Genomic DNA, 26,515 nt, shown 5'->3' with positions numbered 1-26,515 from the left:
ATCTATTATGCTTAATATAATTTAAGAATCGAATTACTAAATCTAATCAAATCACTATTGAGTCGTATCCATGTAAGTGTGTCCCTTTAAGGTGGCATTCTTTCTATTAGAAGGAGTTTTAAGTTGCATTGTACCTTCCAGTTTTTTATTGCCAAAAGAGGAGAAAAGGAAAAAGGAAAAAAAAAAAAAAAAAAAAAAAGAATTTGTTGCTCTAATTCTTCTTCTTGCCTTTCTCTATCACGCTCTCATATCTCAGTTTTAGCCGTTTTTCACTAATTCTTACACCTTTATTAGGTTGTGGTGGAGGGTGTTAACATTGGAAAGTGAAAGGAGCAAAAAGTTAAAAAAGATAATAGCAAAATTTTTTATTGACATGGAGGGGATAAGAAAACTATTCCTCGAGATTGGAATAAGGGAAGAATAATTATTTTTTAAAATTCTTTTGTAGTTTTATTTGCTAATTAAATAAAGCGAATATAGCTGTGTAATGTTTATTGTTAATTGTTTTCTGGCTTTTTTTCTACTCCCTTCCAAACAAAACTGAGGAGTCATGTCCATTTCCTTTCAATAACGTTCGTATATGCTTTACATTATTAGAATGAGCTATAGTTTTAAGTTTTCAGTATGACATATATACTTGACAAATGTTCTAAATTTCAACTTCGAAATTGTAATTTTTAAGTTTTAACCATGAAAATATTTGCAAGCACACATTTATGCTTCAAAAATCCAATTGTGGTTTAACTAAAAGCTTAAATGTAATTATTTAAAAAACAATTTTTAAGCTGAAATGTCATTTTACGAGTAAATGACAAGGTTCTAGAGTTTTTTTTAGAACAACCTCTTTTTCTTTTTATGGATGAATTGACCTAGTTCAATACAATTCAATGTTTCAAGGAACATTTTCGGAATTTTTTTTTTTCCCCTGTTTTGTTATATTGGTATTCATATATGTACAAATTCCAGCAAGGAAAGATACTGTAAATGAAGTAGAAGAAATTATATATAAGTAGTGATTTGGCGTAAATTAGAGAATCTAAGCATAGATATGATTCTTAGAAATGGAAATTCAGATAAAAAAAGAATCTGTAATTTTCCATCTGAATCCAACTATAAGATATGATTCTCAAAGAATTAATATATGATTTCCGATGATCTTACTGATAGATTAATAATGCTAATAATTAATTCCGTGTGGTTTCTGGTAATCATTGAAGTCAAAATTGTCATTTTATCCCTCTTTTTTCCTGGTTGCATTCAATGCTTTATTGAAATTGTCCATCCATAATTATTATTATTATTATTTATTTATTTATTTATAGAAGCTAAGAAGGCTGAGTCAGGCACCACTCGCACATTGCTCGTCTTGGAAGGTTATAATTGATATTTGGAATTACTAACTTATAGAGCAAACAAATACAAATGCCGACACAAGCCATATCCCATCTTAATTTTGTAGTTTTTTTAATTAGGAAGGATTTCATTTCATACAGGTTTCATAAAATCATAAAGTTAGGGGAAACTTTTTTTTCCTCACCATTGGAACAGAGACTAAAGTTTTTTTTTTTTTTTTTTCCCAACCAAAGAAGCATGAATTATCCAAAACACAGAGTTTCTCTTACACTGTTATTCTTGAGCCATCGTACAATAACAATTTTATTGTAGAGATTTTCTATTTTCAGTTTCTTATCCCCTTTCATATCTTACTAATAATAAAATTTCAACTTTTCTAAATTTATTTTATTTTCCTAATTATGTTTTAAAAAAATATTATACTATATAATTGGTTGATAGAAATATAAACATGGAACAAAGACAGGATTCTCATGGCTGCCTTTATGAATAAAACTTTTGGGCTGGGCAATGACCGCTTGATTTGTACTTAAAGCATCAACGACCTTGACACGCGTTGAAACATTTTGACTAAGTTGCAGTAGATCCTGTTGGATGTTCTCTTTAATTTTTATATATTTAATTTGTTTTTTTGGGTTTTGTTGACAAATTGTATTTGCTTTTTGAATTACATTTTGTTTTTGCAATACAGCTAAGTAGCTAACATAATATGACATTATGAATTTCCCCATCCCCAATATAAATAAAATAAAATAATGTAAACTTTTTTTTTTTTATCAATTTGTATTGTTTTTAATTTACCTACTTTTCATGTGAACTTCATTAATTTCTTAACAAATAACATACTAGATAGCATATATCATTCCATACTAGATCTCATGTATCCAACATTTGATTAATAGATCTAATACATATTACTTCTTCTTCTTCTTCTTCTTCTTTTCCATCTATTGATAATTAGTAATTCTTAAACAATAAATTAGTAACAAGAATTTACAAAATTTTGAGTTAATTTGTAGTCAAGTAACATCTATCCATTGTAGGCCTGCACAATGAGCAGACACATTTTCTTTATGATAGTAACTTTTAGTTGGCAAACACTGTATTAAAGTGCAAGTATTAAAATCAAAGTATAGTAAAAAATGGTTCATACATTTTGCATGTTAAAAATGTGACTTGCTAACTTAAAGATGGTCAAATTGATTTGATGATCCATTGCAGGTAGACTTCGGCGGCCTCAGTTTATTTCAAATAATAATTAATTTGATGCAATTTTTTTTCTGCCCCTACATGCTCTTTTCTTTTGGTTTTGGTCCTTTTGCCGCCAGGCACTGAAAATGATTTCTTTTGGTTGTGAGGGAAAAGAGAAAGTTAATACTAGGAATAATAATTATACAACTTTTTTCATTTTTATTAAAAAATAAAATTATATATTCAACTTTTTCATAAAAAAAAAAAATAGTTTTTTTTTTCTTTTTCTTTTTTTTTCAATTATCTGTTATAATTGAGAAATACCCTTTTTAGTAGTTTTCCATTATGGTCAAGCTAAGGCCAAATGAGCAAAAACTTCAAGCTCTGCTTAAGTAGTGCGTGCGAACAGAAAAAAATACTTGATAATTGATATATTATTTTGTCACTAAATCATCAATTACTGACACCTACCAAACGACTTTTGGATTTCTTATACTGTAGTACATATTTTAAACCGTATTTTATGATCATAATCATAATCATTATCATATTAATGTTTAATTAATTAACTTTATTGTTTATTATTTTTTGTAGAGATAGCTCTTTATTAATTTATTGTTGAATTATTAGTATTGTTATTGGCTCATCTATGACATCAAGTTACATTATTGGAGAGATAAAGATATAAGCATTAATATCGTTCATGGGAAAAACGAAAATGCTTTTCTTTTTTTCTTTTTTTTTTTTTTTTTTTTTTTTGTTGAGAATGCTCTTCTTTTAAAAACTCATACAAGGAGAAAGCATTTTCAAACATGGAAATTTTGCCAGAAGCACCCCATAAAACTAGATCAAGAAAATTTGATAAGTTCATCATTTTACATGCTTACTCTAAAAAAAAAATTGAAAACTTAAAAAAAAATTGAAAAAGAAAATTTATGACCTGGATTATTGATTTTGTCATTGTTTCATTATTTGCTCGAAATATCATTTTCTTTGCTAGGTGAAAACTTTTGAAACAAAGAAATTGTTTCCCAAATCCTAATGTTTGCCGGAGATTTCTCTCTGTTCCAAAGGATTAAACAATTGTTAAAAGTCAATTGACATAATTGCCAATTGTTTTCTTTATTTTGGTAATGATATTTCAGAATTCAATGAAGGTTTTAACCCTTAATTGCAATATGAAATTTAAATTCGGATATTAGTTCTTCAGAAGCATATGAACATGGGAGTAAAAATTTGTCTGAAAACCAAATAATAACAACAACTAACAATTTTTTAAAACCATGAAAAGTACTTTTGCAATTATATATGTAACCAGACTATATATTCAGCATCACTAACAACTTTTTTTTTTTTCCCTTATCTTATTTTATTTCGTAAGGAGCAAAAATAACATTTTTAAATGGATGTACATTTGATCAAACAACCATTAATAATTTTTTTTTTCTTTTCTCTTGTGTGCAGATAAATTAATTATATTTTTTTTTTCAAAAAAGAAATAAATAATAGATTTTTAGAATAGACAAATTTTAGTAAATTTAAAGTCTCTATCGAAAGCTCTGTTTTGACAATATATAATATCACTATACTCGTAACATTATACCAAAAAGACATTACGATGCACGACCATTATAAGTACAAATTGGTCTAGAATTAAAGGAAGTTAAATTAGATTAACTTTATTTGTAGTCAATTTATAATTTCTTTTTTTTCCATGAGGTAGTCAATACTGTAAATGATTATCTTTCTTCACATTAATTGATTTTATGTTTACAAAAATTTTAAAAGTATCTTTTATTGCAGTGCGACTCTTTTATGTTTACAAATTTTCAATTTGTTCTAGAACGTAGTTGATCAAACAAGATTAATAATTGTGCAATAAAAATTAAAATTTATGTAAGAGAAAAAATATGTAAATATTACAGGAGAGACACGACCAACCGAAAAAAATATTGCCTATAATTTATTATCTAACGAAGTGTTTTAATAATTTTAGATAAAAAAAATTGCTAGAACATTCTTACTAAACTGGATCATACCAATTTAAGACTCTACCTAGTGGAAATGCCAACACTCTTGCATATGAGGTCATGAATTTGAGTAATACTAATGATAAAAAATGATTATAAAAAAAAAAAGGACAATATTTTACACAATAAAATTAGGAGGAAAACAAAAAAGAAGAAGAAGGAGAAGACGCCATGATTTATTCCCCTTGAATTATGAAAAGTAACAATCTGAAGGAAATATTGTTAGAACAAATTAAGTTTTATTGTAAAATTCAAGACCAAAAGTAATAGAAATATTTAAAGTTTTTATTTTTTTTTTCCCTTTTTCATACAAACTGTAAACCTTTACAAAAAAACGGTTAATGTCTTTGTTTTTTTTTTTTTTTTTTAACTTATTACAATTGAAAAGGAGTGGATTTCCCTCAAATTCATATTTAAACTCTAAATTAAAAGATACATTCTTAATTATTTTATTACTGAATCAAATCTAAAATGTGTTTTTTTAAAAAAAAATGTTAATGTCTTTGTCACTAAACTATCCATAATTATAGTTAAATTGAAATAGAATTTTAAAATAACAAATACATTTGGAAAAAATTAAATGGTTTGTTTATTAACCAGAAAGGTGCTAATCAGGCATGGCCCATGCAACTTCGCCCATCAACTCTAAAGAACCTACTCTACATAATCTGACATACTATTTTTTTGCTACAAGTCAACCCTAACCTAAATTTATTCCCAATAAATATAAACAATATTATGTTGAGTATATATTAGTCTTTCCAATATTTTCTATTGTTTTTGTCTCTCTAATCAGTAATATTAACCTGAAACCAAACTCTTTAGGACCAGATTGAAAGAGGCTTATCAAGTTTTCTTTTACCAATATCAATTTTAGTATTCAAAAAAAGCAAATCATGGTTAACATTGATTGAAATTTGATAACCCATGAAACATAAGCGTACTATTTGGTAGGAACATAATTAGCAAAATAGTGAACATCATCTTTTTAAATGGATGAGCAAAAACCATTTTGAGTATATTCTCTAATGATTTTTTTGGAGGCTGATCCTAAATCTTAATTATTCGAACTAAAGAAAATTTGTTGCTAAATTTTGCGGTTTACTAGATAGGTTTGCAGCACTAAGGAGGTATAGTCTTCAATATAGTCATTTTCTTTTCTTTTCTCTTTCTTTTTCTTTCTCTTTTTTTTTTTTTTTTTTTTTTTTTTTTTTTTTTTTTTTGGGTTTTGGGGAGGGAGGCGGTGGTGTTGAAGTCTTCAGTCTAGTCATTGATAAGCTTGAAAGTGTATTTTATTTTGCACAGCTGACAAATTATGACTGATGGAAAATGGTAGTGATGTGTATTGAATGGATTGGTGTATCTAAAAACACTTTTGTTAAACATGATTTAAATGTGATTAATTCATAAATCACTTTGTTTATGGTTTAGACTTTTACATTGATATTATAGTACGATGGAATTTCTTGATCTCCTTACAAAACATGGAAGTTTGGAATTTGGCCTATAATTAAAAGAATAATAAAATATTATATGTATATATATATATATATATGAACTCTCTTTTCATATAAACAGTGATAACAGTGATATTAGAGAAGTGGCATGCCTCTCACATTCATTTGAAATGGACCATTTTGAGTACATATATATTTGCTTATTTGAAAATCATTTGAAATATGCAAATTTTGAGCATTCAATCCAATTTTCCCTTTTAATTAGCCAAAAAAGAATCTAATTATTATACCAAAAATAGGGAAAAGAAATAGCAAATTAGATATTTGTATCCTTTCTTTTTCTATAAACAGAGGACAATTTATTTTTAAAGTTTTCAATTAAAAAAAATTGATAACATTATCCCTCTTATAAGATTATTATTCTCTTTATTTAGGGATGGCCGACCAAAACCAAACCCAACATGATTAGGGCCAACCTTGATATAAACTTGTCTCAACTCTCAACCCTAGTCTATAAGTATCTACTCCATTGGAAAAATGATTTTGGTTACCCTAATATTTTGTCCAATTGCTCTCTATCTTTTAAGTTTCAGGGACATTTCACTTGATTTTACCTCCATGTTCAATTAAGTAAAAAAACTCAGTAATATACGTCCTTATTGTGCATGTTGGCTACGTTGGATATGAATTTGACTAGTCTATCCACGCCATATTTTTCTTTTACAAAACCATGAAAGAAAACAATTTGTAGAGGTAATTTGTAGGTCGGTTTGATTTAACTTTATGAATACTACTAATAATAATAAAAATAATAAAACTTAGATTAAATGAGACAAGAGAGCAAGCACCTAATAATAGGTCAAGGAAAAAAAAAAAAAAAGAATAATAATGTGGCTAATTCAAGAGGATTGTCACATTTAATAAACACAAAGAATGGAATTGGTGTGCCCAAATCACTATAGAAATAAAATAATGTAAGTAATCACTATTAATAAATGACGATAAAGGTTTTTTTTTTCTTTAAATAATTGTGCATAAAAAAATAGAAAATAAAAATTTTATTTAATTTATGCATAATGATAAGACCAAAGAGAGCATGAAAATGAAAGGAAATAAAAAGGAAAGACGGAGGTGGGTTCCTTGCACCCAACGCATCTCTTCTTTTGGTTCGGGTTCGGAACTAGCTACGGATCTAGCTTCGGTTGTAGACTTTGTGCGGATAAGAACGACCCCTTTCTCTTACTCCCTCCCTCTCTCTCTTAACGCCATCTACCACGCTCTACAAGAACCCATTCCCTCCCTCACCGCCTCCATTCTCTAAACCTAAACTCTCTGTTCTCTCTCTCTCTTTCTCTCTCTAAGCTTGTCTCTGCAAAAGCCTACTTTATTTCACTCCTTTCTTGCTCCTTTGCTCTCTCTCTCCATTTACATTGAAAAGAAAGTGTTTTTCATAACTTGTTCAAGCTGGCGATCGAAAACCACGACACCACTGTCCGTGAAATCAAGCCCAAGAGTAGGAGAATCATGGTATTAAACTATCTTTTTCTGGGTCTCTGTTAAGTTTTTAAGTGAACATTCATTGAATTCGGTTTCTCTGCTTTATGGGTTCTCATTTTATGGGAGAAAAATTTGATTTTTTTTTTTTTTTTATTTCTTTTGGGTGTCCATTGGATTTGGCTTTTTATGGTTTTTTTGGTTAATGACTGTGATTTTTAACTTGGTTTTTTTCATTTTTGAATAGGGTGCTGGAGGTCCTGATGAGGAAGACAACAGGTGGCCGCCATGGCTGAAACCTCTGCTGAAAGAGAGCTTCTTTGTTCAATGCAAGTTACATGCTGATTCCCACAAGAGTGAATGCAACATGTACTGCTTGGATTGCATGAATGGTTCTCTCTGCTCTCTCTGCCTCGCCTATCACAAAGACCACCGTGCTATTCAGGTTTCTACTTCATTTCCTGATTTCATTTTAGATTCCTCTGTTTTCTACCAAACTTTTGTCAGATTGGGGGACTTTTTTTTTTCCCCCTCTCACTATTGTCAAAACTTTATGCCTCATTTGGGTTCTGTTCTTTCAATCATTCTTTTTTCTTCAAAAATTTCCTCTTTTCCTTTTGCGGAATCCCAGCTCTTTTTGTTTTTTACCTCTCATTTCCTTTTTTCAATCCCAAGGATTCCATTTCTTGTTGAATAAAAAGAACAAATTTTTTACTTTCAAGCTGTCAATTAAATGGAAGTAAATGTATGGTTTTAATTTCCAGATTCGTGAAAATCCATCCAAATTGTATACAAATTTCACGAATGCTCAATGAAATCCACAAGTCATTAGCTTTTTTCTGGGTTGAAAATCTTTTCTCAATCTTTGGCATTTATCACGCTCTAAATAGAATCATAAATTTATTTATTTTTTTTCTGATTTGGTTGTGCTCTGTATATTGAATGTCACAGATTAGGAGGTCCTCCTACCATGATGTGATCAGGGTTAATGAGATTCAGAAGGTTTTGGACATCAGTGGCGTTCAGACCTACATTATCAACAGCGCCAGAGTCGTCTTTTTGAACGAACGGCCTCAGCCTAGGCCTGGTAAAGGTGTCACCAACACCTGTGAAGTCTGCGAGCGTAGTCTCCTTGATTCCTTCAGATTTTGCTCTCTTGGTTGCAAGGTAAAAAACAATGTCTCAAACCCCACTGAATTTCCTTACTGTTTGGTCACATGGAAAATCAACTGGGGAAAGGTCACCCTTTTTTTTTTTTTTTTTTTTTTTTTTGGCCCCTTATTGGTTTTTGGTCCCAAATCAAAGCAAAACCAATTAGCTCATCCTAAATGTCATTCATAGGGTTGGTTAAACCGAGTTGACTTTTCCATTTCTTTGTTTAGATCAGTCTTGTTGGTAGTTAATGTGAAGCATTGAAATTTTGATACCTTTTTTTTTTCTAATTTTTTTTCTTTATTCTTTTTTGCTTCCATTTTCTTGACGACCAAACAGAATCGTGTTTCTTGGGTGAATAAAAAATTTGGGTTTTGGGTCCATTTCAATTTTTCTGTACAAGTGATCAAATTTGGGTTTCGAATTTTTTACTGAGATATTTGCTTGAAAATTCGAATATTTTTCAGATTACTGGAACCTCAAAGAATTTTCAAAGGAGGAAGAAGCAATTGACGGCAATGGCATCGGATTCAGAGGATTCATACAGTAGCAGCAGCCATGGAAGGTCAAGGAGCAGCAACAACAAGGTCCAGAGCTTCACACCATCAACACCGCCTCCTACTTCTGTTAATTACAGAAATGCCAAGCGAAGAAAGGGGATTCCTCACCGAGCTCCAATGGGAGGGCTAATCATAGAATATTAGAAAAAATAATAATAATAATACTAGGCCCCTTGTATTTTCAGTTATTTACCCTATTTCCCCACTTATACAAAAATTAGCTCCATTAGTGCCCCTTTCTCTCTCTTCCAATGCCTCGAGCTTTTCTCCACCAAAAAGGCCGGTGTTGGACTACCCACTAGGCACTAGCTAAGTAAAACTCTCTCTCTTTGTTGCTTGGTATTGTAAATAGAAGCAAAATAGAAGTGCAAAAGATAGGTGGAAAAGAGGTAGGAAATAAGAACAAATGTGTGAAAGACTGGATGATGGAGTAGAACTTTTGGGAAGTTTAAAAAAAAAAAAAAAAAAAAAAATCAAGGATTAAGGTTTTACTAGATTTTAGCCAAAAAAAAAAAAATATAGGGTGGTTTCAGAGTGATTATACATAAGTTTTGGGTTTAAAAAATGTAAATATTTGGGTTTTTTATTTTTACTTTGGCTTTTTTTTTCTCTTTTTTTTTATGTTTTTTTGGGGTTAGGAAAGTAGCGAAAAGACAATGTACTCCTTTGAAATAAGGAGAATGTCCATATATGGAAAAAAGAAAAAGCAATAAAGAGATTCTATAGTTTGTATGTAATTCACCGTGTGTTAGATTTTCCAATTTTATAATTTGTTATTTATTTATTTATTTATTTTTTACTCTTTGACGGCGAATTTTTCAGTGCGTTGGTCCCACGAGTGGCCGTCTCGTGTGGGATGGGTTTGTGGACTTTTAGGGGTTGATCCTCAACACGTGTCGTTTTCACATTGGTTGTTTGTAAGGTAGACCGTCTTGATTCTCGGAATCATAAAGTAGGTCAGCCGCCCTCAATTTGCGAATTTTCTTTTTAATTAAAAAAACTTTTTTTTTTTTTTTTTTTTAACCTTCAGAAAGTCGGTTTCTTAATCGATGGGGTTTTCTTTACGTGGGACCGCCAAAAACCAGAGGCTCGATCAAAACCGTTCATCTTTCAACCAGACCTTGAATATGGTGGTTCTGATCTTTGTGCGTCATCAATGTGGGACCCAGGGCCAACGCTAGGATTAAGCTCAAAAAGATTATTGAACCCAGAAAAAAAGAAAAAAAAAAGCTTAAAAAGATTTATAAAAACTGTGTGGATATTTATTTTTCTAACTCGGTGAAAAAGCCAAAAAGACAATAAATAGGGCAACTTGCTGTCTACGGAAAGGTCCTCATTATTGTTCAGAAAAATCTCCGAAAGCATCGTACTTCAATTTTTCGGAAAAAAAAAAAAATTTTATGAAAAGGAAAATAAATAAATACATAACGAAAAAAAAAAAACATTAAATTGCACACAAAAATTCATTAAATTTAATTATTTACAACTTGATTTTATGGTATTTAATTTAGATTACCCACATTTCGTGGCACGATAATCATGTGCGGTAGAATAAAGATATTGGGTTGCTACAAATTGTTAAATACAAATAAAGCTGCATTGAGACCTATTGGTTTGTTTCTCAACCGGCAGGAAATTGACACCTGCCGAGAAAATATAAAGGCCTCGGTAGCAAAGTTTTATTTCATTTTAATTTTTTTTATTTATTTTGTGGAATTGGTTTTGTACAAATTGGCCATGAACATCGGTAGCAAAAAAAAAAATTAGCTATGAACATAAATACAATGTTGGTTTTGGTTCTCATTGCTGTCCACATTCATTATTATTTTTATTTTTATATTTTATAAAATCTAGGTTTTGATTCTTTGACCTAACTTTATGGGCGCACCATATATGTCCAATATTTTAGGTGGTGAAGTGGAACTTGTTGTTTTACACGTGACTTTGTAGGTGTCGAAATGCCATTGGTTGCTGGCTCTTACCCTTTTATATTCCTTTTGATGTCTTTTTTATTTTTTATTTTTTTATTTTATCTTTTAATTTACCGATTTACCGACCGCGTTTTTTGACCAAACTTTGACCTTGTTTTTCGCTTTCAGTGTACGAGACAAGTGGAGGGCGCATTTGGCTTCATGTGCCGTTTCGCCTTTTTTTTAGTGGTTGCTGGTTTTTCTTACTTTTCTGGGAAAACTACAAAAAATTTCCTTTCATTACCCAAAAATAAATAAATAAAATTTTCCTTTGTTTTTTGTTTTTCTTTTTTGGTACTTTAGCTTTGCAATGTTATTTTCGCAATATTTGGATAAATTGGATATGCATTTGTTTATGTTGTCTCTTTAAGAAAAAAATTAAAAAATTACAAATTACATTATCAATTTCTCTGATATTAGCTAACAATAATAAAATACATCTATAATGAGTAAAATGATCCTATAGGCATATATATCAAAAGAATTCAATAAAAATAAACAATTTTTCTCCCGTGTCTCTCGAATTCACATTTACATATTATTAAATTATATTTAATTACAATAAACTTTGAATGATTGAAAAAGAAAAAAAAAACATTGAAACGCAAAATTAAATACTGTAGCATCTTCTAAATTAAACAAATTACAATGCATAATCTTCCTTAAAAATGTACCTCATCTAATGTAAAATTTTAGTAAGGTGTAGAAATTATGGAACATCATTTGTCCATCCAAAATAGTTAAAACCCCGAGTAGAAACCATAAACTGGAAGTGTTTTTCAACAATTTATATCATTTTTGTGAAGCTCCTGCAGGTTGGTAGAATAAACATCAAAATTTAGAAAAAAGAAAAGAATGAAGAAAAGAAACTCGTTAAGAAAATAAAGAAAAAAGTTTCCTAGGAGGAAAAGTCATCGAATTCATAATTGAATTGTAAAAATTTATTTGATTTATTTATTTATTTTTTAAATAATATATATATATATATATATAATAAAAGCTATTGAAACTACATTAATTTCTCCGATAGTACAAGTACATTTTCTTCTGTAGTAAGTTATTGCATTGTTGTAAAGGTTAAAAAAAAAAGTAATTAAAAAAAAAAACAATAGACAGAATGAAGAATGTGCTTGTAAATGAAGAAGGCTTGAGGACTATCTAGAAGATTGGAAAAAGTGGCACCTGGACTTATGACCCGTATTTTTTGTTAATCGGTATTTCCGGTAATATGTTATTCCATTCTCATCAACGACACGTTGCCACATTGTTTTGCTGGCGGTCTCCGTCGTTTACTCAATAAATTTATTATGGTTTTGAGAATATCTAGACCGACACGTGTCCGTGATGTAACCGGCTAGTTTGCTGACTAATCGTGGCGAACTGTTACTTCTACCGTCGTTAGCCACGTTTCTGAATCATACACGGTGGAACATTCTTGGAACACTCGAATTGCATAATGGACACACAGCCTTTTATGATCAAGTGGGTCCCGCTGCAAAAATCATCGTGTTAATGCACTGGTCAAATTAAAAAAAAAAAAAAAAAGAAGAAAAAGAAAAAGAAGAAGAAATAAAAAAAAAGGAAATAAACAGAAATTGATAATAGAAAATAATTAATGTTATAGTTCAAAATTGTGTTGTTAATTTTTTAATTATAAGAAAAAAAATGCAATTTCTTAAAAAACTAAAAAATAAGAAAAAAAATGCAAACCTATATGTGATTACTTAACCATTCTCTTATTAATGTTCTAAGAAACCATTTTTCTATATTTAATCTATTGGTAAAACTATTGAGAATCACTTTCAAATTCAAAATTTAAATTTTGAATTGGGTAAAAATTTCTCATTCCCAAATTGTTGTGAAAAAAAAAAAGTTGTTGTAAAAAATTACATTCATGGTTCTTCATGGATTTTTTTTTTTCCATATAAGTTTTTTCCCCAAATGACAAAATAAATATATAAATAAATAAAGAAGAAGAAAAGCTGTATTACCGACACAAAACATTTTCCACGTTGTTTTCAATCAATTTCAATATTTTCCCCTTAATTATGTTCTTTTGTGGGAAATTTGTTTGTGAAAAAACATTTATGGCTTTAAATTTCATACATGATGTATAGGTACATCTAATTTCTCAAATGAGGGAAACCAAATTATCCACACTTTTCCAATGATGTCCATATATATAAAATTATCTAGATATATAATACTGGTCATCTATATCCATATATTTTGGTTGGAATAGGGAATTTCCAACAAATTTCAGCATTTCTAAAATTAATATAAAGGTATTTAGAAAAAAAGAATGTTTAGTTTAATGGTACACAATTAATGTTTTTTTTTTTTTTTTTTTGGGGGGGGGGGGGGGGGGGGGGTGGATCAAGTACGCAATAAATGTTGAATATGATCAGTCATTTAAGCCAGGGATGGCTCAAGTAACATCTTATATAAAGTCAATGCAAATGTTGATTTAATACTAGGTTCTAATATTTGTTTTATAGCCAATCCTAGTGTCAAACCTCAAGATATATATAACAGATTAATGTTTTCTTTTCATTTTTTTTTCTTTCTTTATATAAAATAGGAATATGAAAACGGGTCTTACTTTGGAACTTGAAATAATGCTTTGAAGAATGTTCAATGGGAAACTGTTCCTGCGTCAAATCATTGCTTAGCAGAGGTTTGCACACAAAAGTGCCTCAACAATTACCATAAACAAAAAAGCTGAAAATGCAATTGATTAATTCTTTTTTTAAATTTTTTTTTTTGATAATTTTTTTTTTTAAATATTAGAGATAAAGGATTCGATCTCGAAAATTAATTATACATCTAAGATCTTTTCCAATGTTAAATTTATTAAACAAGCCCCTAACACAAAATAACCACTTTCATTACTTAGGAACGGTATTTGGATTTAATATCTTTGAACACTTTGAAAGTGTTTCAAATCCAAGCTTTGAATGAGGAGAGAGCGAAAACCTTAATAAATTAGTAAAAGACATTATGAGATCGCATGGTCATATTTGGTATAACCTTATTCTTCTTCTTCTATTTTTATTTATTTGTTTATTTTTTTGGTAATCGATTTCTAAATAATTATACATGTAAAGTTTAGGTGAAAGCTCTTATGTTAAAATTATGTAACATAATTGAGATAAACCATTTATTTCGGTTTTGAGAAGTTGAAGATTAATATTGATGAAGAAGCTTCTACTATTTTTGTACTATTTATTTAACATACAGTCATTGAAAAAAACCAGAAAAGTTTATGCCTGTCAGGACAGACCAAGATCCAAAAAATGAGCAGAGTCCGAGTAAACTTTTTAAACAGGTGAGCAGAGTCTGATAGTTTTTAATACATTTATAACCAAAAATAAAAAATAAAAAATAAAAAAGATGGCATTTTTTTAATATTGCAAATTTGTAATCTTAGAGACGTTAATGTAATACATCAAATTACCCATAAAAGTCACTTTAAATAAGCACAGCTTTTTCTTTCTTTCTTTTTTTTTTGTTTTTTTTCAAAAAATAAAAGAAAAAATTTACACATTTAAGTGCATCTTCTGAAAATAAATACTCATAAAAAAATTGAAGGTTGCAGTTGTACTTTATTTTAATGTTTTTAAACTAATCCCAAAATTTTGGAAACAAGTTGTATATATATGTATAATATGATTAACATGCAAGCCCTTAATTAATTTATCTTTATCTAGAATTGCCATATATATATATATATACATATATATAGACATATCGTTATATTGTTTATTGACTTTCTTAGTTTCTTATAGTTCATTAAAAATCTTATTTTATCTTTATCTTGTTTACTAATTTCCTTTATTTTATGGTTTCATTAAAAATTTATTGGCCCCACTTTGTCGCAAGCTGAGTTTAGGTTTGCCAATGAGGCAATGACAATAACAAATTGATATATACTAAACTGACTATGTGACTGTTAACCAATTTAATATCCCTGATATTTCTCATACAAGAATTAATATTTTTATCAAAGAAATATAATAATTGATATTTCGTTTTTTGTTTATCTATTGTTTTCCAAAAAAGAACAAAAATATCGTATCAAAGATTCAAGCAGACGAGCTGTAATGGCCTCTTAATGCATAGACACATGTATTTAGGTATAAAGTAGTGTCTATGACATTTATAGATTTATATATTGGAATTACCGGAGTTTGTGACTGAAATCCATATACTCCATTCACCCAAAAAAAAGAAAAAAAAAAAAGAAAAAAGAAGAAATCCATATACTCCCGATCGAGGTACGAAAATAAATAATGAAAAGCATATACATGTGGACAAGCTTTTTCACATAAAAATGGAGGCCTATTTATGATCGTCTGTTGTCACATAACTACTATTCATTACTTTATTTGAAGTTTTGAACTAAAAGGATAGAGATATAAGCAATCTTCGATTAGATTTTAAAGTTGGATAGATATAAAGAGATATAGATACTATTGTTCATGAAATTGTGGGTGTTTGTCAACTAAAAAAGAATGAAGATTTTCTATTCCAGTTTTTGTCCAACCATTGGTAATTTTTTATTTCAAAAAGTAGTTTTTTTTAAAAATATTATATTTTATTAATTATTATTATTGTTATTTCGCTCATAAGGTAATGTTATATCAAAGGTGGACACTGAAAACAATAATAAGAAAAAAAAAATTTATTACCCAAAAAAAGGGAAAGAAAAGGTCAAAATATCTATGTCTTTGAAAAAGTGGGTTTATATTTTTTAATCACATAATTTTTTTTGGCAGAATATGTGTTGGCTGAATATATATTTGGTGACAACCAATTCTTTTGTAGCTAATTGTCATGTTTGGTCACAACTACATATCAAATGACAGACTACTACCACCGTATGTGTAAATATGTGAATATTTTTCTATATTGGGCGTGACACCACCGTGGCGGGACTATTATGTATATTATATGGATTTGAATGTAAAAAAATTTGTGATCCAAATTGTAAGTCTCTCTCTCTCTCTCTCTCTCTCTCTCTCTCTTTTTAATTTCTTTTATTCAGTACCAATGTCTTTTTTACAGTCATTATTAAGTTTTGGTCGCTGATTAATTGACTGAATGCACTCATGCTTTGAGTAGCAACCTCAGTCACAATATTATAAACCTTCTTGAATTAATCTGCAGTCATAGAATATGATACTTTTAATAACAAAAATAATTGTAAAGAAGACCTATCGTAAATACTTTTGTAAAGAAGACCTATCTTTCATAGCAGGGTAATATACTTCTGTGATGAAATTGACGTATCTATCGTATTCGCTCGGAATTTTTTCTTTTAACCTCAACTAGTAAAATTTTAGCTTGGCTCAATTTCTGGCTAATTAACTCATTAATGGAAAATCAGGTTTAACCAACTTCTTGTTGATACCATAAGAGTTAAAGCTTTAAGATATATATATATATATATATAGATGATTATGAAATCCATGAAGACAGAAAGTTCCTTGGAATATATATATGCTTCAATTGGCTTTGCTTTATTAGATATTTGATACAACCAGTTCAATTTATGCCAACCAAAATCCAAAGTAGTTATTGTTGGCTAGCTTAGAATTAAACTTCTTGCTTTCTTTATTGAATAACTCTCTCTCTCTCTATATATATATATAGTCACATATTTCGATAAAAAAACAAGTTATGGACGTACAATATATATATATATATATATATTTTTGGGTGAATACGTAGTTATGTTTATATGGGCAAAAAGAGCTGAATCTGCCTAAAAAAAAGAACCTCTTCTTAGATTTGTATATCATCTAATCAGAGAAGACATGGACATATATACCATATATATATGGGCCAAAGCTAAAATATAGAAATAAGATGGAAAAAAAAAAAGTAAAAAAAGCTTTTTCCTCTTCATGGTGGTAGCCATGTAGGAATTCATAAGAGATATGTAGATGAGCTAGTCTTAAAAAAGAGTGGGTACATGTGGATCTCACTCTATATTCTACTTTGCTTTGAGTTGATTAGCTACTGCTTTTTTGTGCCTTACCCATGCCATACCCACCCTTCTTTTTTTTCTCCCCAGAACAACGTCCCTTGGTTTTCTTTTAGATTATAATATATAATATATGTATGTATATACATGTCGTCATCATGAATTATGATCTTCTTGATCATAGCATGAGTTATGAATCTCCGCCCTTGGACTTGACCCTTCACAACTAAAGAAGACATCAAAATTGTTGTCCTTTAAGTGAAGAGTGGGTCCTATTTAATCTTATTGCCTAAGCCATGATGTCACACTAGATTTTACTAACACTTATCCGATGATGATATGGAAAGCGAATAAACCCTCCCTGTATCATCCTCTCCATCACCATGCGAATGATGCTGGTTTTTGCTCCCTCTCTTGTGGGTCCCCATCAGCTTCTTCATTTTCAGGTTCAATTTTTCTATGTGGTTAGATCAACAACCTTACCTTACCTGTTCTTCATATACAGTTTTGATTTGTCGTATGCAGTTTTGATATGTTAGAAATATGTTAAATGTTATATTGAGAATCAGTATATACATGTTTGGCGAAGTATAAATAGTTTTTCAATTGAGATGTCATTTTCAATATTTTACTATATTAATTAATATGATTTTGACAAAAAATGAGATTATATATCCAATATATTATAATCCAGCAATGTATGTATATCACAATTATGTTAGAAACATGTTTTCAATTACCTACAGTAGGAACATGCTAATTGTGGTAAATATAAGGTTATAATTTTAATTAACGATTTAAACTTGAAAACTAATTGAACAAGTGGCAATCCTTTACATTTACTATCATCAATATGTTTCAAACATAAACTGGGAATTATGTTCAAGATTAATCAAAATTCTGTACTAATAATATGAAGCCCACATGAGTTGCTCTAGAAATCACTTGTTAATTAAGTGATTTTTCATCGTTTTCTAGCCACCGTTCTGTGACATGAGGCTGGATTTTTTCTATGTATGATACATAAGAGTATCAGACTTCCAATAGAAAAATTAAACCAAAAAATATGTCAAAGAAATATTGGTGACCATCGTAAGATAAATTCAACCCTTGACTACCTCTGATGCTCAAGAACACAGTTTGACCAACATTTCGAAAGCTGTAAAAGGATAACTTAATTATTTATGATCTTCACAGTTTATTTATTTACTTAATGTATTTCCGAATAAAATAGAGTTTCAGTCATGCGCACATATCAAACACATAAAGCAAGGCCTGAACCCCAAAAAAAAAAAAAAAGGGACAGAGGGAATCTAAGAGAAAACAGGAGGGTAAGTTTCTGGATCATGATAGCTACAAATAATAAAAATCCAATCAGTTTTTGGAGTAAAATCGTACTCATATAAATTGTGTACATCTCTGTGTCATCCACAAATGCCTCATAACAAAAACAGAAATTCAGAAAAGGGAAATAATTAAAATTAGGAAATGGTATTGGCCACTCAAAATTCCATAGGCAAAAAAGCTGTTTGGGAACTAAGAAATGGATTCAATAGAATCAAGAAAGGGCCAAGCCAAAGAGGATAGGAATAGCTGAATATATAGTAGAGCCAGAATCTTTGATGTTTAGTTGGTTTTAGATATTGCCAAACTAAATAAAAATCTATATGACACACCAAAACTACTATTTGATGGGGTCATCATTGTTTTCAATATATGGAAGAAAGAGTCACTTCTGGTGCACAAGTTGAAGCCTTGAGGGACCTCCTTTTTTTTTTTTTTTTTTTGGGTAGTCATATATCTTGGACTTGGTAATTTTATATTTTGAATAATAGTCCAAACCTTCGCTTGCAAAAGTTTCCATTTCTTTTGTATTGCTTATTGGAATATTATTGGGTTTTTGGTTTTATTAATGGAGACAAATTTATGTATAGTGATAAGGACCTACTTATTTTCTACAAAAGAAGAAGATAAGGACCTACAGTTTTTAGTTTTACCCCCAGTTGGAGTTTCAACAAGTTGTTGAGATTAAAATAGTCCTTTCAGATTACAACTTTTAACAAAACTTTTATATTAATAATTGGTGTTCAATTTCCACTAGTGAGTTAAAGTGATAATCAAAATTGGGAAATTAATAAAGAAAAAAAACATAGAGCTATTCATGGAGAACAACCTATAACTCCAACTCTCATTTCTAAGTACTTAGTAAGGGAATCATATTCTTACAAAGATAATTTAATAGCGAATTCATCATTTTTTTGGCTATGAAAGTTCAAATTACTACCTCCACTATTTATATATATGTATAATGGGTATCACTTTTCTCTTTTTACTTTCAATTGATCAATCTCATAATTCCTTCTTGATTTTAGCTCCAAAAAAATAATAATAATAATAATTCCCTCTTAATTTTATTTTAAAAAATATTTCATTTACACCTTTTGAAATTTGGGTTAAATACAAAAAAAAATTCTCAAGTTTGGAAAAAATCATTTATTCCCCCTGTAGTAGTATGAATTTACCCTTGTATGCTTCTAAAGTTAAATTATTTTTAAATTCCTTTTGTTTCTTTTTATTTTTTGCAATAATTAATTTAAAGACTTTAATTTTTTATTTTTAATCAAATTTTATTTAAAATATGTGATAATTTTTTTTTAAAAAAATTATATATTAATTTTAATTACAAAAGTTTTTCTAAGTAAGTTATTTATAATGCATTTAGTCAAATATATTTGATAAATTATTATATAGTTAACAAAGCTTATTTGATTAGAACCATCACATAGTCTTAAAAGGGAGAACAAAAACTGGAAAACTATCAAATTGTTCAAATAAAATTAATTAAAAATATGGATTAACAAAACTTTCAACTTTTCAAATTAATTTTTGCAAAATTGTTAAAAAAAAAGAAAAAGACATTTAAATGTAATTTAATTTGTCATTAGATAGTGTGGATGATTTATTAGAAATCTAAAGGATATTTCTGTATTTATCCTAAATCTCAAAGGATGTAAATGAATATTTATTTTATTTTATTTTATTGTGTTGAGAAAATTTTGTTTATATTTTCTAGATTAAAAAAAAAAAAAAAAAAAAAAAAAAAAAAAAAAAAAACAGCCGGTCTATTTCTTACTCTGTTTTAATGCAATTAAGTGCTCGGTCTCCTTATATCTCTCTCTTTTTGGAGTAAAAGCTATACTTAGCAGGGTGTATTATTCTTCGACGCAATTAAAAAAAACACCCTTCAACCTAATTTACCATGCAGAAGTGTGTTTTTGTCACTAAAAGACCAGTAATGATAACTGTTATTAATTAGCTCTGAATTTTGGTGATTAGATATAAAGAACAGAGAACAAATGTTGTTTGGGTTAGTTTTGTCTGTCAGCTAAAAAAACCGATCTAAAAAGAAAATTAATATCTGTTGAATATGGGTATGTAATTATTTTACAACAATGAGCAAGGTTATATTATTTTCTCTTGCGTTTAACATGCAGTGATTCTTCTAATAACGTCCTTGGGTACAACTTCTACTTATGACAATTTGGTAGTTTACTTTTTTTCTTTTTGGTAAAAACCCTTATTCTTTCTTATTCAATAGTTGCTTTTTTTTTTTTTTTCCTCCCTATATTAGAGTAAAGAAATTTAAATTCATAAATTTATTAAAAAATAACAATAAATTTGTCATTAGACTATTTTTGAAAATGTGATATAAAGTTATGGTTAATTTATTGACCGATGACTTTCTTTTCTTTCTTCTTCTTCTTCTTCTTCTTATTCTTCTTTTTTCTTTTTTTCTTTTTTTTAAATGAATAAGTTGGCCTAAGTACTTTCCTCTTGATTGTTTTGTGTTGATTTAATATGCAGAATGGAATTACCATTTTTTTTTTTTTAGAGTAAATTGGGGAGGTGGGATTTTTGGACCAAATGTCAAAATGCTAATTTATGTCAATGAATTGGTCTGATTATTATGCTTTGGATTGATAATTACTTAACAATCCCAATACCTTTCAAGGCTAAAAATAAAGAGATATTTGAAGCTGCGAGGACTCTTTCAAGCTTATTTATGGGCCTCTCATCCTCATTGCCCTATAAAAATTTCAAATTCTTTTAAAACGACTTGCCAGAAATTGACCAAAAAATATCTTCATATATATATATATATATATATGAAATGAAGTCTATATAAACATTGATTCACCTTAGAAGGCTCTAATAATAAAATTGAACTTTTTTCCAGCGTGGTTCCGATCTGTTGCAACATTTACACTGACCCAAAAGCTATAATCCTATAGGAATTGGGAAAGAGGAAAGCTGGACCATCGTCCTTGAAGTCAACCTCTTCAATGAAGCTATCTAAGCAATTGGATCTTTTAGTTTTATCATGATTGGGAACCTTGAAATCTTTGATGCTTCATCCATCATACATTGAACCAATTTCTTAGCAATCCACCAACATTTTCTTCGCAAAGTTTGAAAAAAAATAAAAAGAATGATAAATAATAATACCCAATAGGACATTATTTTAGCATTTGTTCATATATTTGCTTTTCTACCAGTACTTGATTCTAATGTTCTTTTGAGCCGGTTATGATTTAGTTTTTGACTGATTACATGCCTCCAGGCACCCTTTGCGTTCCGATAAACTCGAATCCAGCGTAGAAAGCGTAGATGAGGTTGTTCTTACCAATTGAACTACCATATTTGTCTAGTTACGATTCAATTTTAACCGCTAATAGATACCGGGGCTTTGAATATTTGATAAACAAATATGCTTAGTCTATTTAGTATAACATTATATTTCAACATTGTATTCCATATTTCACTTCTTCTAACACCAAACTTTTCCGAAATATTAATAAAAACTACTATTCTTTTCAGCGAACATTCATGGTTAAAAATATTGTAGATGCTTTCTCTTCTTCTACTACAAGTTTGCCCTGGGCTTTATTCACTTTAATTGAAGACATACATGTCTATTTGCCTCAAATCTATGTCTATGTGCCTCAATTAGATTTTTGGAAGGTAATTTATGTCCAAATGGGACAGCTAATTGGATTGCTAAAGCGGTTCCAAGCAAAGATTTTATTCGATGGGATAATATTTTACCAATGTCTCTTCATAATATTTTGTTAGTTGGCTCTCCTAGTTAAGTGAACTTTGGCTTCTTTTAATGAAAGTTTTTTATTTTATGACCCAAAAAAAGTAAAATTCAAATCTTTCCATTTTTAATAATAAGAAACCAAAAAAGATTAGCCATACACGTGTCTTTTGATATATATGCAATTGGGAATTGGATCAGACGAAAATTCTATGGTGAAGATGGTTCGCATGAGGACTGCAGTATTAGTGACAGTTTTTCATAGTATTAACGACGGTTTCTTAGAAAATCGTCATCAATACTATAAAAAATTATCACCAATACTATGATCCGCATGAGAACCATCCGCACCATAAACAAATTGTTGGATTAGACGGGACAATGGGACAGTTTGGCACTAATCCACGGTGCGTACGATGGATTCATTCATGAACCAAGATTAGTGGACGCCTTGTACTACAACAATTCAGGCTTTTAAGAAGGTCTTCGGCCCTGTCTGCTAGTGTCCCAAGTGTTGTACGAGTCCAAGGTAGTGCACTGGACGCATCTTTTGAATATTTGTGCTTCTGATTGTTTGTCACATAAAATTCCTATTCTTTTTTTTTTTTTTTTCTTCTTCTTCTTTTCTATTTATACTGCGGAAACGATAAAATTTCTTTCCATACAATAAATGTCATGAAAAATTGGTGGAATAAGAGACAGAAATTAAAGGGGTTGCAGCTTTTATCATAAAGTCATAAGGAAACCCATTTTTTTGAGCCCATTTTATTTATTTATTTATTTTTATAGAAAGGACATCTACAAGCTGTGTTAGGTTGCGGCATGCCTCTTCATAAGTTTCATATTGGGTGGGTTACAATTAATGTATGTGGTACTCATGATGGTGGTGAGGTATCTTCTTCAATCATAATTTCATCTTGGGCGTTGAAGTTTTGGGTCATCTCTGAAGTCAGTTGTACATGCTCTTGATTGTATTTGGAAATCTGGAACCTCGTTAGCGCTAGAGAAATATTTATGGAAAGAGTGGGTGTATTTAGTTGTTTATTTTTTTGAAATCAACACGTGAAACCAAATTGAGCTTAAAGATTTTTCTAGCAAAGTTTTGGGCCCAATTATGGTTTTTACAAAGACTGTGAAATTGAGGTGAGCCTTTTTCTTAAGCCCGCTCTACTGCTTAATGGACAATAGACCCATTTGCCAATACATTTGTTTTTTTAATCGATTTGAGATATATAGATATAGATATATATATATATATATATATATATATATTTTTTTTTTTTTTGGGGGGGTAATTGTAGCTTCAGCTCCCTTGGCTTATACAAATGCGGGTGTATGGATATACAATATTTTTTAATATTAAGGATGGAGAGATAGTTATAAGGAAACAAATGTTTTGCTATTGGACTGTTACTACTAGATACAACTTGGTATATAAAGAGATACCTTATGTAAATTAGAGATCAATGCTGCCACATTATGGTTTGGGCTCATCTATTTGTCTGTGGAGCTTAGATAGGATCATGTTACGGACTGGAAGTAGATGGCAAAATGAGAAAAACACAAAAATATCCACCCTTCAACCAAAATGAAAAAAAATGTCCATCTTTCTTATTTTTAATAATTTTGCATACCTTTCACATTTCTTATCCAACGAACTACCCTTATCATATTATTCAAATAAAGCCATTAAAAATAGATTTGCTTTCCCGTTATTATTATTATTGTAGAACCTTATCAAGAAATTTAATGGCACAATCGACATTTGTAGCTTTATTATGATTTATGAATAATGGTATCTAAAATGTTTTCTATAATATATATATATATACACTTGGATATTCATTGAAGGATTTTCTTTTAATTAAAAATTGGTGAGTTTAAAATTTATGAATTTATTAATTGTAAACAATATTAGTAGATTTCTTTTACTTTGATAATAATTTTCATTTTTATTTGTAAATTGTTAGAGAAAAATATGAAGAAAAAAAAGAAGAAGAAATAAAGAAAAAAAAATGTCAATTCCAAGTTAAAGACTACACGCCCCATCCCAATTAGATGAAAACACATTCCATTGAAAGAGCATACAGTGTAAATAAATTTAAATACGACTATCTAATCCAATTAGGGAAGAGACCCTTTCATTAGGAAGGGGACAGGGTGTGGATTCCTCCCATGAAAGGAGCTCCTTGCCCCACCCCCTTTCCATGAAAAGGACCCCTCCCTAATAAATCAGGATAGTTTTATTTGATTATGTCTATACCCCTCTTAATTATACACTTCGTCCCATCCCAATAGGGGTAAAGTGTATTGTCTTCAACTTCGGATTGACATGGTTTTTCTTCGATTTATTTTATTTTCTTTTATTTTCATATTTTCCTTTAACCATTTGATAAAAAGAAAGAAAATTATCATCATGGAAAAAAATATATATCTATAAAACTATTAATATCAATTATTGAAGATAATGAAATCTACAAAGCAATTCCATTTTTTGTACATTTATTTAAGTAATATGATGAAGGTATCTTGGATAAGTTATTATATAAAAAAAAGTGAAAGGTGGGCAAAATTATTAAAATTAAGAAAGATGGACATTTTTCTTCATTTTAGCTAAAGGATGGGCATTTTTGTGTTTTCCGTAACAAAATTCTGTTATATTCTTCATGTGTGTGAACAATAAACTCCACCAGAACACAAATATTTGAGCGTAGGTATGATCCAGGATCCAGTGACCCGATACACTGCTAACAGTAAAAGTAACTGCTGCGTCCACACGTAGAGAGGGAAGGTCGATAATTGCTCTTTCCTGGCCTTTTTGGCTAAGATTATGTGACAGCCATAAACATTTCAATCCCTTGGAGCATGTCTTTAAAGTTCTCTTTGTTGTTTTATGTGATGGGCATTGCAAGCCGTCTTCTTCCCTATTTATTGTGGTGAATTTAGTGGGATAGCAACTGATCATGTATAATTAATTTGTTCGGTTTGAAATTAAAAATCCATATGAAAAGTATTCTTATAACATCTGCGCGCCAATTAAATTCTTACCTTTCGGCAGTCGAGTTTATTAGGATACCTCCAATGCAAATGTAGATAATTATGTGGTATAAAAATTAAAAAGGTTTGCTATCTACGTATAGCATAAATGTCTACTTAAGACTTCAATTATTTTTTTTTTAACCTAAAATATAATTAATAATGATGTATTTATTATTTTTTTTAGAAAAAATATTATATTTTTGATAAATAATGTTTTTAAATTTGGTTGTTATACAGTTTAACAAACCTTTTTGAATACCCTTGCAATCAAGGTTTAAAATATTCGATATTTCTTCGAAATTTTTTCGATATTTCTATTTTTTTAAAGGATTGAAATAAAATTTAAGTTCGAAATGGAAATAGATATAATTTCCATAATATCCATTAAAATTTCTGAAATTTCGCTAAAATTTTCATAGAAATTTCCGTAAAATATGCATATCAAATTCTTAACGATTTGGTTAAAAAATTTATAATTTCCATTGATATTTCTGAAATTTCCATGAAATTTTCACTGAAATTTTGAAAATATCCAAAAAAAATTTAAATTTCTTTAAAAAAATTCATAAATATTATTGATATTTAGTAAAAAAAAAATTTATCAAATTAATTTCATTAATAATTATTTTACCCTTTAATTGCTTTTTAGACATTTAGTGTTATAAGTAAAATAGAATGAATTGAATTGAGTAACATTAATAAGTTCTACTTATTGAATATCTATGAAGCAAAAATACAAAGATTGTAGAGTAGAGATGCATGTTAAGGATTTAGTACTATTGGAAAAGACTATATACATAAAGAGAAATCTATAGTGATGATGTCACAACAAGAAGAAGATTTGATTTCTATGAATTTTTAATCTATGAGGGTTGGAAGTCATTTTCATAACCCTTATTTAATGGATATTTATGAAATGCTATCAAGTAGCAACTCATGGGTACCATTTCAAATTTAACCATCAGAGAGTAGTAGCTATGCATATAGTCAACCAATAATGCAAGATCCATATCGTTGATATATTAATAATTATATGCAAAATTATCAAGGAGATACATCTTTTCATAACTATTTCTCATATTTCACATTTCAAAATCAAAATGAGGAAGAAATCGATGATTTTCAACCATCCAAAAGTTTTATGTGGTATTAAGATGACATTTATGAACTGCAATATAATTG

At 29.2% G+C, this 26,515-nt stretch overlaps 1 protein-coding gene and 1 long non-coding RNA gene across 2 annotated transcripts; both read left to right on the top strand.

Annotated features, from left to right (window-relative positions):
- The first annotated feature begins 7,288 nt into the window (after positions 1 to 7,288).
- LOC125419057 (protein RGF1 INDUCIBLE TRANSCRIPTION FACTOR 1-like) lies at positions 7,289 to 9,974 on the top strand. Its single transcript, XM_048464119.2, has 4 exons — positions 7,289 to 7,558; positions 7,773 to 7,970; positions 8,477 to 8,692; positions 9,145 to 9,974. Exons 1-4 carry the CDS (start codon positions 7,556 to 7,558, stop codon positions 9,379 to 9,381), a joined length of 654 nt encoding a protein of 217 aa, XP_048320076.1. The 5' UTR covers positions 7,289 to 7,555; the 3' UTR covers positions 9,382 to 9,974.
- Positions 9,975 to 16,700: 6,726 nt separating this feature from the next.
- Positions 16,701 to 23,495, top strand: LOC125418972 (uncharacterized). The gene is made up of 2 exons (XR_007237889.2): positions 16,701 to 17,642; positions 21,434 to 23,495. It is a non-coding gene; the product is annotated as an uncharacterized LOC125418972 (long non-coding RNA).
- The last annotated feature ends 3,020 nt before the right edge of the window (positions 23,496 to 26,515 follow it).

This window comes from Ziziphus jujuba, chromosome 6 (genome assembly GCF_031755915.1).
Source record: "Ziziphus jujuba cultivar Dongzao chromosome 6, ASM3175591v1".
In the NCBI taxonomy this organism is placed as follows: Eukaryota; Viridiplantae; Streptophyta; class Magnoliopsida; order Rosales; family Rhamnaceae; genus Ziziphus; species Ziziphus jujuba.
Note: the sequence above shows the minus strand (reverse complement) of the source record. Positions and strands in the feature narration are given on the sequence as shown.

Excerpts from the sequence above, each read along its gene's own strand:
- LOC125419057 (XM_048464119.2), top strand. Across the intron at positions 7,971-8,476 it reads AAGACCACCGTGCTATTCAG|ATTAGGAGGTCCTCCTACCA; the intron begins GTTTCTACTTCA and ends TGAATGTCACAG. Across the intron at positions 8,693-9,144 it reads TTTGCTCTCTTGGTTGCAAG|ATTACTGGAACCTCAAAGAA; the intron begins GTAAAAAACAAT and ends AATATTTTTCAG.